General features: G+C 25.5%; 2 protein-coding genes across 7 annotated transcripts in view; one reads left to right on the forward strand and one right to left on the reverse strand.

The window, feature by feature from the left end:
• The window catches only part of LOC114132118 (voltage-dependent T-type calcium channel subunit alpha-1G), a 223109-nt gene that overhangs the window by 97599 nt on the left and 107896 nt on the right, over positions 1–17614 (reverse strand). For all 6 annotated transcript variants that reach the window (XM_050198879.1, XM_050198876.1, XM_050198878.1 and 3 more), the window contains exon 7: positions 13978–14251. In XM_050198879.1, coding sequence (XP_050054836.1) covers positions 13978–14251 — 274 coding nt within the window. The remainder of the gene's footprint in view (positions 1–13977; positions 14252–17614) is intronic.
• Positions 1856–4362, forward strand: LOC114130829 (probable cytochrome P450 6a13). Its single transcript, XM_027995930.2, is given in 5 exon segments — positions 1856–1885; positions 1887–2787; positions 2866–3090; positions 3465–3716; positions 3784–4362. Coding segments are annotated over 5 exon segments (1548 nt in total). The 5' UTR covers positions 1856–1882; the 3' UTR covers positions 3951–4362.

Consider the following 17614-nt stretch of genomic DNA (forward strand, 5'->3'; position numbering starts at 1 on the left):
CAATTTTTTTTATAAGCATTTATAGATCAAATTATTAAGACATATGTCAAAATCACGAACATTTGCAAGTAATTTTGTAGTTTTGTGTTATTATCTAAGGTTAAAAAATGCAACACTGAGTTTTCCTTCAAGTAGCTATAGAAAAAACTTGAAGTGTCATCACAGGAAAAAATGTTATGAGGGTCTTTGAATTTTAAATTTTTTCAAAATTTCGTAACGATAACGATTTATCATAAAACCATTTTTGAATATTTGTTATTATTCAAAAATTATAAGTTGAAAATACTTAACAATTTCACCTGGCATTTTTTTTACATAGTTTAATTTTCAAAATATTTTACTTATTTTTATTCTATTCATAGGCATTTGAAATATTCGTTTTTGTTTGATTATTTTTTTTTTGCTGAGTCAAAATACTCGAAAACGTAACACAAAGTTTCGCAGAAGTTAGTTTTATAGTGATTCAAAAATTATAAGAACACATAATCACAATTTTTTTTTATTAAAATTTGAAGTTCAAATATTGACAAAAATTCGTCAAAATCATGAATATTTGCAAATTATTTTGTAGGTATAATTAATAAAGATTTTTGTATAAATAGCTAAGAGTTGTAAATTTAAAACAGGATTTTCTATAAGTTTGGCTTACAATAAATTTAAAAGAACTTAAATTTTGCTGTATTCCATTAAAACATAAATCATCATTTTCACCAACCACTAGAAATAAATACTTAGGCTAACAAATAACTCTGTTCAGAATCGTTTTTTGTATACAACGATACCTCTCATTGGATTCAAATTTAATACTTCAATTATAGTGACCTACTATACAGCAGAGCGTTCCTACCTGGGCCAATTTTTTTTTTTTTTTAATTGCTATATAGATGTATTAAATTATTAATAGTAAAATAGTAAATAGTGGGTACTCAGCTATGATAATATGAAACTATGATAAACTTACGCCGTGTATTTGATCTTATTTCGAACTTACTACATCATATGCATGCCACGCAATATCATGCAATATCATTCATAATAAATTGTTATTATTAATATTTTATAATACAGGAGTAAACAAAATGACTAATAATATTTGTTTTAACAGCTGTTCATCTATGTATTGGATATCTTCGAAATTAAAACATTAACAACAGTATTTAAGTGCAAGCAAATAAAAAAAAGATAATGTTTTTATAGTAACTAGAATTTATATAATACTTGGTAATATCAAATTTGTTAACAATTGGCCTACGGCTATAGGTTATTTTCAAAGAAACTCACTACTAAACCGGTTTACAATCATCTGTGGCCAAAATTAAATATAACTCAGAGACGTTTAATTTTAGCCGTCTGGGACGAACGATCGCCTCAAATTAAGCACGCGCAATCGGTGGTTGCCGACGACGGGTTTCATTTGTTCGATTTACATGTTATTGCGAATAGTAATTGTATAAAATAATACAATCGAACGTTCTTGCCTAATTATAATCGCGTCCGTACGCAAACTATTCGCCTAATGCCTAAAATATTTAACGTTGTACGTAATAACATTATTTAGAAATAAAATGATAATTAACAATAATATAGGACGGTATATTAACAACATATTATTATAGGTGTGTATTAAAGGTATCGTTTAAAATATTATATTGACTGGACTACTTAGGTCATTTGAATAACAATATTACATTATCTCAACAGAAACATGAAATCCCCACCACTCAAGATAGACATAATAATAATAATATTATACCTACTGGCAGAGACAACCGACAGAATAGTTGCTCTGTTGCTGTGGATCGCTCTACCCACATTAGCAAATACTATGTAGGAATACAGTTACAGTGCCGAGTCGTGTGCGTATCGTGTTGGTTGTATTTCCATGCAAGAAATCTTGGACGATGTATTCGTTCACTGACAATTGGTGGACAAATACCATTACGCTATGCGCAATAATAGTTACCATTTCCTACTACTTCTGCGTTTCGACCTTTAAGAAATGGGAAAAGCTCAATGTGCCATACATTAAACCAATACCATTGTTTGGCAACTTTTTGGGTATAGCTTCGGGAAAAGATCATCCGTTGGAATTTTACGGTAGAATCTATGACCAGCTCTCCGGTCACAAATACGGGGGACTGTTTCAGATGAGGACGCCTTATTTAATGATCCGGGATCCGGAAATAATAAACGACGTGCTAATAAAAGAATTCGCCTCTTTCCCTGACCGTGGTATTTACTCGGATTTCTCGGTAAATCCACTGTCGAACAACTTGTTCTTCATGGAAAATCCTCAATGGAAAACAATAAGAAGCAAATTGTCACCTGCATTCACATCTGGAAAACTCAAGAATATGTATAATCAGATGAAAGAGTGCGGTGATATATTAATGAAAAATATCGATATTTTAAGGGAAAAAAACAATGAAATAGAAGTAAGAGATATTCTGGGAAAGTATGCGACCGATGTCATCGGTGCATGTGCTTTCGGGCTCAAATTAAACTCCATAAACGATGATCAATCCAAATTTCGTAAGTACGGAAAATCGATATTTACACCTTCAATAAGAGCGCTATTTAGAGAATTGTGTCTGATGATCAACCCTTCACTTTTGAGAGTTATAAGAGTGAAAGATTTTTCAACGGAGGCGACTGAATTTTTCCACAGAGTGTTTAAAGAAACAATAGCATATAGACTAGAAAATAAAATAGTCAGAAATGATTACGTCGATTATTTACTGCAAGCAAGAAAAGATTTAGTGTTGAACCCCAATTTACCTAAACATGGTAAGACATTTTTTGTGTAAGATTATGAAATTAAAAATATTAATATTTTTGTTTAAAATTTAAAAAATTTTGTTTTAGAAAAGTTTACTGAAACACAAATTGTAGCAAATGCTTTTGTAATGTTTGTTGCTGGGTTTGAAACTGTATCAACTACTGTAAGTTTTTGTTTATATGAATTAGCATTGAATAAATCTATTCAAGACAAAGTTCGTGAAGAAATTCAACTAAAACTGTCCCAAAATGACGGACAAATTGACAACGCGTTATTGATGGATCTTAATTATTTGGATATGGTTATTGCTGGTAATTTATTATTTTTACTAATATACTATTCCATAAGAATAACAGATTTTAATATCATTCATAGAATACAATTGTTTGTATCTGACTATTTAATTTACGTTTTATTGACTTTATTATTTATTGTTGAGAACTATTATTTTCCTTCTTAGCTTATGTTTATTATTCATTTAATTTTGAACTAATAAAATAAATATTCAAAAAGATATTTTTTGGAAAATAATCAAATTTGTCAAATGAAATTTTAATATATATATTATATATAGGAACATCATTATTTAAATATTTTTCTTTCTATATTGATTCGATAATACATTAAAATAAATCAAATAATTAAATCAAAATAAAATTTTTGATATAACAATTTTATTTTTTAGAAACACTTCGTAAGTATCCTCCACTGGTTGCTTTGTTCAGAAAAGCATCTAAAACATATCAAGTACTCAACGATTCATTAGAAATTGAAAAGGGACAAAAAATAATAATTCCAGTTTATGCATTGCATTACGATAAACAGTATTATACGGACCCGGAAAAGTTTATTCCAGAAAGATTTTTACCTGAAGAGAAAGCTAAACGTCCAAGTGGTATTTATCTTCCATTTGGTGATGGACCTCGAATATGTATAGGTAAATTTTTATCAGTAAATTTAAATGCAATAATTGTAAATTGTAAAATATACTTTTAAATTTCTAGGAAAACGTTTTGCAAGAATTGAAATGAAATTGGCTATTGTTGAAATGTTAATAAAATTTGAAGTTTTTCCATGTGCAAAAACAGAAATTCCTTTAAGATATTCTAATAAGGTTTTAACATTAATGCCAAAACATGGAATTTGGCTAACATTTAAAAAAATTAATTAAATGAAGATAATATTACATGGAATAAAAAAATGACGTTAGAATGACTTAAAAAAAAAATAAAGTCGAATGGTTTTTTAATTTATTTTTTGTTTCTAACTATTATAAATAAAACATTCATTTGCAACTTAAATCTAAATATTAAATTAAAGGTCACTCATTCAAAATAAAAAAAGATAAGTATAACTGCTCTGTAATGTAATATGTGTCAAATATATAGGTAATAATAGTTAATCACGTCATTGAAGAGTTGATCAATGTAATGTACGAGTATGTGTTTAACTAACTTGAATTCAATGATAAATAAGAAAGCATCTAAAATAAGTAAGTTTAGCTATGTTAAGACTTGTATATTTTTTGACATATGTGTGTACATATTAAATATAATATATATATATAATTTTTTTTTTCGATATATTATTTATTTTACTATTATAGTAGTATCTTATAAGTTGAATTTTTTTAATTTTTGAAAAATTAAGTCTTGTCATAACATTGCATCGTATATATCATTTTAAATCACATATAGAAAAAAATTAATTTTTCATGCAGTTAAATAACTCAAAAATTGTCAAAATATTTAAAAAATATTTCCTTAAATAGAAAATAATATTTAAAACAATTAATAAAAATGTGAATTATCAACGATTTATCGTTTTTGAGTCACATCATGTTTGTTGATTATCAAATAAAAATAATATTATAATACTTATCCTGTTTTTTTTTTTATTTTAAGTGAATTTATTATAACAGTGTTGATTTGTTTTTTTTTTTTTTAGAACAAAGTAATATTTAAAAAAAAACTATCAAATGAAAATTGTGAATAATTATATATAAATATATACTTGAAATTATAACTAATAATCTTTAGATTGAAAACACCAAATAACAATAATTCAATAGATTAACACATAATGGAGAAAAATAATGTACAGCTTCATATTATATTATATTATCATATTCTATATTAAGCTATTCTTAATATTATATTACAATCATAAATTCGTATCTTATTAAATTTATATACTAATTAAAATAAAAAATGTTCTTAATACATTAAAAATTAATAAAAAGTTTTTGCCCATATTTGTTAATGCAATAAACGTGTAAACCTAACCTAACTCTATACTTACTATATGGATTTATAAAAATATATAGTACTTTATTAGTTATAATCGGAGCGATGATTAAATTTCATAATATTTATTTATTTAAATGATTTACTATTAATTTTGTGTCGTTTACCAAAATTTGGACATTTAGTATTCAACATAGAGAGTAGTAACTAGTAATCGACAATAAATTTAATCTATTTGAGAATTAAGGGATAGTAAAAACCAGAAAACTCCAGTACATTTCTAAACAGCTGATAAAAAAATTATAGAAAAAAACAAGATTTTGTTTTATTTTATCAAAAAGAAATCCATTAAGACTTTGAATTTCACAAAACAGCTAAATTAGAATTTATGAGATATATTAGCTTTTTGAGTTATCTATAGACATTATTAAATCGTTATTTCTTATTGGTTTATTTTTCTATTAGAAAATCTTGAAAATTAATATAAGTTTCTTGTTTAGTATAGTTCCTAAATAAATTGTTTTGAATTTTTGTAGCAATAAAAAGGTAACAAACCTAATAAAAATATGAATTTATTTTTTAGTTAGTATACCATAAAATGTTAAATGTTAGAATTTATATTATAAGACTTATCACCCATAATTAACAATTTGTTTTTATTGGAATTAAGTAAAAAATAGTCAATACATTTAATATTACGTATAATAATTAATAATGAATTCTTATTAAAAATATTCAAAATTTTAGTATGATAAAAAAAAAATGTATTAGTAAATAATTGATCTGCTACTCTACTGTAAGTGTAAGATTTAAAGGATGTGTTAAATATGAACTTAATGATAAATAATTGCATACAAAAAAAAAAAATTCTGAGATAGGTATGGTATGTCAGTCTATAATATTACAATGTATCTCTTATGGTATTTATATTACTATTGTAATAATTAATTTTACAATTATTAATACGGTCAAGTTCAATTATTAATGTTTGTCAAAAAAAAAGATTGTATTCATATTATTAATTAATAGTTATCATAGTTACAATAATATATCATATTAATATTGTAAACTTATATAAATCAACTATCAATAGTCTAATTACTAATTGTTGTTTAACAATTTTAATAAATGTATAGTAAAAATCAGCAAAAGATTAAAATTAATCTGTGTAAATGAATTGTGTAAGTAAATAATAATATAGGTCTTAAGAAAAAGTTTCAAGTTTTACAAATGTTATTTTTTAAATTACAATATAATAATAAAATTCGTTATTTGTTGTTTAAATATTACATTTTGTCAAATTTTTACTTAAAATTTTGATAAGAAAAAATTGTTATTTGCATTTGTAAAATTATAAGGTTTTTGCAAGAATTACTTACGATAAATCTGCCATATGAAATATATAGGTCATAAATATTAATAATAAATATTGAAAATATTTTCAACTATAAAATTATTTACGATTTCTAATGGTTTTAACGATTTTTGTCAATCAAAAAAACTTAAACATGTACACTAAGAAAAAAAGAATACTAAGCTTAGAATTTTTATCAATATTTATAAAAAAAAAATTGCAAATTTGAAAATATCTAATGATTATAATATTTAAACTTGGTCTACATATTTTGAAACGAAGTTAAGAAAAACATAATTAACGTAATATAATAGAATGTGTTAATTTTCCATACAATACCCATCGAAGGAATTTGACACTCGTGACTCAGAGTTTAAAATTTTATAACTAGCATAGATACTGTTCTGTGCTTATTTTCCGTCTTTTTAAGTCATAGATTTGAAACGATTGTTTAAGACAATTTTAATTTAAAATTATTTATTTATTTAATTTAACTTAAGTATAACAAGTGTATGTAAAATCGTAAAGCCTAAAGGTACTGTGTGCTTGACAGCTCTGGTAGGTAGGTACATCTGAATGTGCTGTGCTTAGGGATTTCTTGTAATATGCGATGTATTCTTTCATTATCCCCAAGATCAGAAGTCCATAATTTGGTCACGACCTCTTTGTTGAGTCTTTTTAAAGATATTGTTATCGTATGTGCAATTTATTATGAAAACATGTATGATTAAACATTTTATCATCATATGAGGTCAAACACACGGGTTATAGTGCATTACAATTTAGTACTAATTATTTCAATTATATTTTTTGCATATAATATGATTTACTATGGTGAGTTCAGAGATTCAAAGTTGTCGTGAAATAACGCATTTCTTAATATTTCTTAGAATTTTTAGTAATTTTGTAACTCATTACAATGCATATAATGTAAGAAACGTGTAGCGACGATACACGCGCCATTGGTTAACGTAAGTATTTCAAAGCTTATTTGATTCAGATAATCAGATAACCTCACGAAGTCATCATCACAAAGATGCTATTTCGTCATAAATTAGTAAAACTTTGATTAATTTTTGATTAACTGGTGATAAATTATTCACTTTTAAATAATTTTCAGTTGTCTGACAGGAAATCAGTGTTGACTTGTTTGTCTATTGGTTACGTTGTACAATAGATATTGTATGTTATACACGTTAAACCATGTACACATCGCACATCGCTGGTTGGTGGATATATATTTCCACGCTGTGTTTAGTCATCAAACTATATCAATCAAAATAGTTTATCAATAGGTAGAAAAAATAAAATTATTATAAATATACACATCATGATAAACAAAAGATACAAAAATCATTAGTATCATATTTTTGAAAGTATAAATATTAAAAAAATTTCTTAAAAATGTTAATATTTTAATGAAACCCTAAAAATATCAAAATAGGAAAAAGTCGCATAAAACAAATAAATTCAATTGAATTTGGAACTAAAACATTATTGAATATACAATTTTATAACATATTATGTTTTCTATGTGGAAGTTGATGATTTTAAAATAAACGAAAGACTTGACTTAATCAATTTATTAAAATAGAATCATGTAACATAATATCTGCTCTAGAAACAATAGGCACTTTGAAATAAAGGAGTAACACACTTAATTAGATATGGGAATTGATTAATTATAAATTATAGTCATTGCGTAATAGTAATAACGCCGTGTTGTAAATAAAAATTGAAAAAACAGTAAAAAAATATAATAATAATAATTTTTAATTCTAATAAATTAGAAACTATACTGATATGAATAGACGTAATAAAGTAGTAAATTAATTAATGATCGGTACCTAAGTAGCCATAAAAGAATGACACTCGAATTCCGTACATAGGGCAACATATTTTATTAACTAGACTTATTGTCGCTTTACTAATCTATTGTCTATTATTATTAAAAATAACCTAACCAGATAACATTAGATATTAACGAAAAATAATATTTCAAATTTAGAACTACACTGGGTTACATTCTTACACAAGAGACCAAGTCAATACTATTCTAGGGCACAATATTTATTTGAAATTAAAGTCTAGACATAATATACTCGTACTTCTATAAAATATTCAATAGGCATTTAAATATTAAAATGGGTAATACATTTGATATGGATACAATTTACAGACATACAAGTATTATTACTTAGTTGTTTTTAAATTATGAGTTTATACTGTTTGTATTTTATAATATATATTATATATAACTACCTATGTATAATAATAAAGTGTGAAAATATTAATTTTTGTAGATGTTTAATAAATAAATAATATTAATAAAGACATTGTAATTTAATCATTTGCAATTTTTGTATTATATTTAATCTTAAATTGTGTACAGTATATAATTTGTCATTGAAAAGTACATACATAATTTATTATCGTTATATTAACATAAGTTAATTCGATTTTACATTTATTGAAATAAACCTTTAAGAGTTTCAATCAAATACACGAAACTTGGACGTATGAGCGTTTTAGTGAACGCTATACTACTAGTACACAATATGCAGAACATCGTTTAAAGAGTATTTATTTATTATATTATATTAAAATACTAAAAACTGTACTTAGTATACTTAATACAAGATTAATCCATCGTAGTTTTATATTTGTTTAATTAATTGTATTAAAATTAAATATGAATTTAAAAACCAAGATACTGTTTTGAAAAACACATTGAAATATAAATATTTTTCTTTTTTATGATAAAATACAATTTTTATTTATATAATATATTTTTTTAGAAACGCTCCGTAAGTATCCACCTTTAATAATTGCTTTGTTCAGAATGGAATCACAAACATACCATTTTCCAACGATTCATTAAAAATGGAAAAAGGTGACAAACTAGTAATTCCAATTTATTAACTACCTACATTAAGATAGTAAATATTATCCGGATCCTCACATAAACAATCCCGAAAGGTTTTCACCTGAGGGAAAAGCTAAACGGCCTAATGGTACTCATCTTCCGTTTGGCGATGGACCTAGAGTTTGTATAGGTAAATATTCATAAAATATATATCTTATTTAAATGGCATTTAAATTTTTTTTTAATTTACATAAAATATGCATATTAATATGTATATAATATTTGTTTTATTCTCTAGGAGAACGTTTTACTAAAATTTGTTTAATTTTTTATTTTTATAGAAAAATCATTAAAAATTGTATACTAATATTTAGCACCTAATGACAAGAAATCATGCTTTGTTAGTATGGATTCTGTGGATTTAGTTTTATCAGTAGACTGTATTTGATAAAAATCCCTGTTATAGTTGTTTTAAATTGTTTGCAAAGCTTAAATTAAAATTACTTTTTAAATGAAGTATTAAATAAATGTTATCAATTATTTAGTTAGACGCAACTTTACAATTTATAATATAGAGTGAAATAAGTAAACAATTCTTGGAAAAATAAGCACAAAATAAAAATTGTATTTCAAACGATATATACAAATATGTAATATTTAATTGTATTAAATGCTGACAAGCCTATGATTTTTTAAAAATATATTAAATTTTTGAATATTACAATTTAAACTTTAAACATTTAAAATACGTCATAATACATTACATGTCATATTTTTCTATTTGTATACTTGAACAGTTTTCTTTTTTTCCTTTTTTCCATATTCAAATGTTTTGGGTGCTTTTTTACGGAAGCACAGGAAGAAATGATATATGATGGTAGTTAACGTAAGTTCAACAGTGACAGAAACGGACTTTTTCATATTTTAGATCAATATAACTAACTCATACTAGAAAATATTGTATTTCTATAGTACACATCACACTTGAAATACTCGTATGATAACGATTAAAATTATGTATTACGATATTATAGTTTATTATATAAGTTAGACTAAAATGTGTTTTTATTTGACATGTTTGCTTTGAGGTTACAAAGTTTTATTCCATACTACATTTTTTCGTTATCATGTCTTTCTTATTGAAGGTGTACTCGTACACTAAAAGTTTCATGTTATCCTATACTCTACCATTAGTTTAAACATTTGATACTTAGTTTTCTACTAGTTTATACTTCAAACAAAGTATTTTTTTTTTTTTTTTAAATTAGTTTTCGTTTTCTGGGGACAAATTGAAAATTATTTGCTTATATTATATTATATTATACCTAGGTGATATTTTAGACGTTAAATAATTTTGAAATATTAATAATAAAACACTGATTATTTTTTAAATAACTCTATTAAATAATACTAAATTGTAGCTGTAAATCTGTTTCGATTATACATTTGATTTTGAATATCAAAATCACCAGGTCATACCAGTGACCTAAAATCTACAGTTTTACAACATTAATCATATAAAATCAATAGTCAATACGGTTAGACATATTAGATTTCCAAGAAATTAGAAACAGACATTTTAATACAAAATTTCTTGTATGTTGTTTTCAACATAAATAAATAATTTTTAAAAAAACATCATAAATCCCTGTATACAATTTGTTTTTACTGTTTTTAGTTAATTTTCTTATAATTGTGAATTATTAAAACATTTTAATTTTAACTCATATAAAGATTGAAATTCTAATATAGATTTCGTATATGTTTTTTTACTATTAATTTAAATAAAAGTTAAATTTACTGAGTGACATTTTTAAAGTAGGTATTTAGATGAATGTTAAATTATATTCATTCCATAATCATTGTTATACTATTCTACAGTTCATTGGACTTTTAAAATAGCTAAATAATATCTAGTACCTAATTTATTATATTATGAAATATTATTATAATAATATTATCAAAAAATAATATATATAATTTGTTTTTAGTGAAGGTGAGAACATTTCGATTAATTAATAGACAATAGCAATCTAAACATATAATAAAATATCGCTTAGAAGTATGACATACTGACAAACCGTTTCCGTTCAGAATTACTTTTCATACAAATATTAATCAATTCCAATTATATTTAATTTCAGGTACAAAAAAATTACTTTATCTTCTTATGCAAAAATATCTTTAAAACTTTGAAAGAATCATGACCTATCAGACTTAATTATTAAGCTTAATATTCTGTATGGATTTAAAATGTCATATGGAATGCTGAATTTGTCAGCAAGATAAATAGAACTGATAAATATATTATTTATGTGTAAATAATAATATAATTTAGTTTTTTGAGGTAGAAAAAATCCTTTTTTAACAATAATTAATTTTGAAAAATAAAGATTTATGAGATTAACTTGTCTTGTAATTTGACAATGATATTAACTGAAAGTGGTTAAACGGTAAAAACATTATTCCATAATTTATTTATTTTTATTATAGTATAACTCTTATTTAGTTTGTTGATAAAATATAATTATTATTAAGATATCTTGTTTTATATTTGATTAAAAAGGAGATTAAATATCTAAACATATAAAATAAGCTATAACCTAATGATAAACTACTTTACATTAACATTTACTAATTTTTACTGTATAAAATGCTTGTTTCAATGTCATGAAAAAGATACGTTATAAACTTTAAAACAATAAATTCTAACCTAACGTTGTAATTATTATTCATTAACGATATATTATCTTGTTTTATTTAATTTAACAATTATTCATATTATCTTGTTTTATTTATCGATGTTATAATTTATTGTACATACGAGTAAATATTAAAAAATGTATAATAATTAAATGTATTTACAAATTTTTGTGGTCAGCTTATTTTTCCTATTTCACACTATACTTAATACTCTTTCATAATATGTATTTATCATACTAATTGTAAATTTAATAGTGAATGTGAAAAAATGTGAAACTGTAATTAATAATTTATTGAGAATTGGCCATACAGAATAAAAATGTGGTTACTCGTTCGATAAATTAAACATTTTACTTATTCAATGTATGAAACAACATAATAGTATGTGAAACTTTTATATTATAAATAAATGGATAGTGTCATCAATATTGGAAACAAAATATAAAAGAGAGTAGAATCAGACCGACCAACTGTACACAATGCATAAATAAAAAAAAAAAATGGAAAAAGTAATTATTGCTAATAACCTTTATAATATTTAGAGGTAAAAAGATAAAATAAAAAAATCATTTGAACAAAATTTAAATATAATAAGTCACGGACAATAAAAATTGGTAACTTAATTTTAGCTCAATATTATGGTCGTTAAACTGAAAACTTCTCAAAAGTATAGAATTAGACTAGGAGTTTACATAAAAAGTTAAAAGTAATTTCGTAAATTGTGTTGATGCAATGATGAACAAAAGAGTACACTATATTATACATTTTATTTTATAAAAAAAAATATATTGTAATTTTTAAACAAAATCATTTGTTTATTGAAGAAATATTCAATTTTGTTTATTTAATTCCATCTCAAAGGTTTAGAAATAGTATAAAGTTACTTTGACTGATGGTAGGTATGTGTTTCTTGGTTTTGTGAGTATTATATTTTTTCTTGTCATTTGCAGATTTCATTAAATTTATTTCTCTTTTATAATTTTGAACATTTCTGCTTAAAATCACTTTCAGTTGTCAAACATAACATTTATTTTTATTATTTCTTTTAAGAATTTTATACATTTTCCATTTTATTTTATGTTGTTCTAAGTTTGTCGTTTCCCATTATTATTTTTTACTACTCTAATAAATAACCTTCGTTATCTCGTCTATGAAATTCACTTTGTACCCACAAACTAAAAAAAAAAAACGGCTAACCTAACCTTACCGGTCAATCTACGTCTTACTTGTAGTTTGGGTACGTGTCGATTATTTATTTAACATGCTCTTCAAGATTCGGAATTCTTTTTTTTATTGTGAAACATATTTATAATATAATTGAATATCTGATATAAGAAATTATTTATGAAAAAATGCTAAACGGAAATATTATTTCACTCCAGTTGGAGACGGCTGTCCGAGTTACCGTTCAAATAATAAGCATTTGTATTTCAATACTTATAACGCATATCTATATCATATAACGTATCTACGTATACTATAATCATTATATTATATAATGATATACTATAACCTCCTCAAATACTTCCAAATCCCCGTCAAAATATATCACGCTTGAATGATATTAAGGTCTTATATTTTATAAAATTGGAGTAATTTATCATTATTTTAAAGTTGTTTATACATTTGATTCTATTTTATAACGTTATTATTTTTAGAGTCCATGGGTTTTTTTCTTTTTTTTTTTTTTAACTCGACCCAACTCATCCTGAAAATGTATGCGTTCTAGTCAATACATAATTTAATAGTTGAACACATTTTAAATTCATATGCAATTTGAAGCTTTTTTGTGTTTTTTAATAATTATGATTTATTGTTTATTCTAAAATAAACAATAATTTATAATTAAAGGATTTGAAATATTTAAGCTATTGGTTGACTATTTTGGTTGTGTAATGTTTTTTTTCGACTTTTCAATTATATATTTAAAAAAATCCATAACTCTCTTAAAATTTAAATAATTTTCCATCTTTTCGTGGATATCCTAACAAGTATAAAAATAATCACGATCAAGTCTTATTATACTTACAACGAATATAGCCACCCAGGCCAGTCCAATATTGTCGAACGATATCGTGCCCTGGAACGGATTTTCGCCTTGAGACTTGCACTCCGTGTAATAGTGATTCCAGTTGACACACGACCCGTTGGCGAGTGCCATGTTGGCCGTGGCGTTGCAAATCAGTGCATCGTGACCGCGAGTGGGCGGTAAGTCGAAACACGAGTGCATGCCGTTGTCGTCGTTTTTCGAACAAATGTAATCCTTTTCGTCGTCGTTCAGCGTATAGTACGCTGGCAACATCCTGCAAAAAATCACACATCAAAAGACTGTATTACTACATGTATTATTATACATACATAATACAATTTTATATTATAAGTACCTATATACTTAAATTTTATAGTTTATACTAATAGTCTTGGTTTAATGTATGGGTCACCAATTAATATTGTTGAAGGAAAATAAGAAGTTTTCAAGGGTCATAAAAATATATTATACCTACGTGTTAAACAAATGAAGTGGTTAAAAAAATAAAAAAAAAATAAATTAAAACTAATAACGTCTTTATTTAATTTACCATAAAAATTTTTAATAATTTAAAAACTTAACTGCTTAGGAAGCAGATACAATTTGTACACGGACCACAAATTGACGTCTTTTTCGTGGTATATATATATTATATAATATATATTTAAATAAGTTAATAATAACACAAACTAAAACATGTATCAAGCATATTCTATCCAATACATATTTATTATTTTCCTTAGGTCCAAAATGTTTAAACTATTTTAGCACTCATCAAAAATATGCCCAATACTGGTATTTGTTGTAATGAAGGGCATTAAAGTAGATTCCCCTCTGATTTTTTTTTAAATATATAGTAAGCCCCTTTGCCCCTTACTAATTACTAATTTAATTGGCATCATTGGTAATTAATATGATTTTATTATTAAAAAACCACAATTATTACCTCTTTTAATAATTTAAGTATGACATTAATCGAACAATATAATATTGTGCACTTAGTATAAAATATATAGTTTCAATTTTAACCTGTAGTTTTTGTTTATATAAGTATTATAATAAACATTTAAGTGCAGGAACATAAGTTAATAGTTATATGTTTATCACAGTATACATTATATTTTACTAAATATTTAACTTAATACATTACTTATTTGGTTTAGTAAAAAAAAACTCATGAAAACTTAATTTAAAGGACCTAACTTAGGTTGTAATTTATTATTTATTCATGTACGAAATATAGTAAATATAGTAGTACACAATAAAACACATTTTTAGACCGTTAACCATTACAATACAAGTATATTTACAAATATATATATATATATACATTTGTGTATACGTTATAGTATTATTAGATAGAACGTGAAATATTCGTGTTTTGTTTGTTTTATTATAAATTTATGTTTAGAGGAAAACTGAATTTGCGTTTAATATAAATTATAAATGTAATTCTCAAAACCAATTTGTTATTTCCTATTTACATTTCGAATTGTTATGGTTTTTTAGTATTTAAATAAAGTATTATATACGATGTTTATATTTTTATACTCGACATTTAAAATTCTATACGAGGTTATTACACGAGATACGAGTATTTACAAGTTAATTTGTAATATTCGCATATTATGCTATTAAAATTAAAACACAATAACATCAAAAATATATTTAAATCCTCATAATAATTGCTTGAATAATTATGAACTATTATTAAGTTAATTTATTTTAAATATTATACAAATGTTTTGATTTTACATTAGCTAGGTTGCTTTAACATAACAATTGTTATAATTTCAAACATTGATAAATCTATGAAGCGTTATAAGTTTGATTCATGAGATAACTATAAAGTTAGTTTAAGTTCTATTCATATACCTTTAATATGTATATACATTGCACAATATTATAATAATAATAACATTGAACAAATATCTAAACTTAATGAAACCGAATACACATTATTTAATATTCGATTAAAAACAAAGCTTAAAATGCCAGAGGGATTGAAAACATAGAACGTTAATTATATAATATACCTAAATGTTAACCGAGAGTTTCTATTTACAATGTAAATTAACTTACAAATTATTTTCTACAGACAAGTTTATTTTCTTCGCCGAAATGCTCTAGACTCTATAATAAAGAGAATTCACTTAAACTGCAAAATTTTAAAGTTTGATATATTAAAATTAATTGCACTAGACTTTCTTTACACTATCTTTCTCGATTGAATTATAAATGTAGGTGGTACTCGTTAGGCATTCAGATTAAAATGAATAAGTTGTAATTGAATTCTAACACGTGTATTTGATAAATAAATTTAATTGGGTTATGGAAAATGTATTACATTATTAAGCTAAAAAGATTATTTTAAATCAAAATGTGAAAAGCCTATATTCTATACTATAGTACTGCACTATGCTATAATATACACGGTTTACAAGAGAACAATAAAATAAGATTATGTACTATATATAGTTGGCAATTGTCTACAATTTAAGGGGTGTTGACTATGAAAAGATGGGATCCGTATAGATGTAGCAGTAAGGCGTCTTTAGACCTTTTAAAATGTACAATTGGATTGTTTTTGAAATGTAATCAAATTAAAAAAAAGCGCCCCGTTCGTTTAATAAATCGGATAAATCTGCCGATTGTCGTTTTCAATGACTAGTAATTTTTATTTATTTATTTTTTCTCCGCAAATAGAAACATTAAACCGTCAAATGGACCGGATTGTGCACTGTGCGTATTCGAAAGGCATGAGAAACGTTTCGGGTATGGCTTAAAAAAAAGGGGGTACGTGCACGATATTATGTATATACAGGGGCGTCTGCCGTTGGCGTGAACCGTCGTCGGATTTAAATTAAACAGTGATTTATAAGTATATAGATCCAGAAGGTGTGGAGCCATAACGCGACGGCTTGGGGTCGGAGGACGAGAAGGGTAGATTCGGAGCGGCGACGAGGCGCGTTCGATTTTATTTATTATGTAAAGGTCAACCGACGACGACGACCGTCGCGGTTGTGGTGAAACGGGCGATCTAGCGGTATACAACCACCAGCCGTCAGAAGAAACGTATTTTCGATATTTGCTGAGCGGTCTTCGAGCAGGGTGGTTGTGTGCTCTCGGAAGAGAAAAGTAGTTGTTGTGAGTGGTTCGTCGGGATCGTAAATTCGTACGTTCGTGTTGTAGCCCGTCTTTATATTATAATATTATCGCATGATCGCTGAGGTGCGTGTGAGCGTGCGCTTGTGGGTTTATGTGTGAGCTGCTCGTGTGAGCGAGTGTGTCGTGTCGTGTCGGAGGTGCGTGAAAAAGTGGACGAGGGCAGATCCGTAACACGGCGGAGGGTGAAAAAATGATATTAAAAACGAGCGAGAAAGGCGCAGGTAGAGGAGGAAAACAATTACCATGGACGGTATACCGCGAACGTAACAAAACCAAACAATGTACACGGACAGAACAATACACCTGCTGTTGCATCGAACTGCTGACGCCGCCACTACAGCCTTGCCCAGCTTGCGGTCCACTCGAATTGATCCGCAGCAGCCGCCGCGTATTATTATTATAACTCCGTCTCTCCGTCTTTGTCTCGCTCTCACATCATACGCTTTCCGCGTATCTCTCCATCTCTCTA

This window comes from Aphis gossypii, chromosome 1, assembly GCF_020184175.1.
Source record: "Aphis gossypii isolate Hap1 chromosome 1, ASM2018417v2, whole genome shotgun sequence".
NCBI lineage: Eukaryota > Metazoa > Arthropoda > Insecta > Hemiptera > Aphididae > Aphis > Aphis gossypii.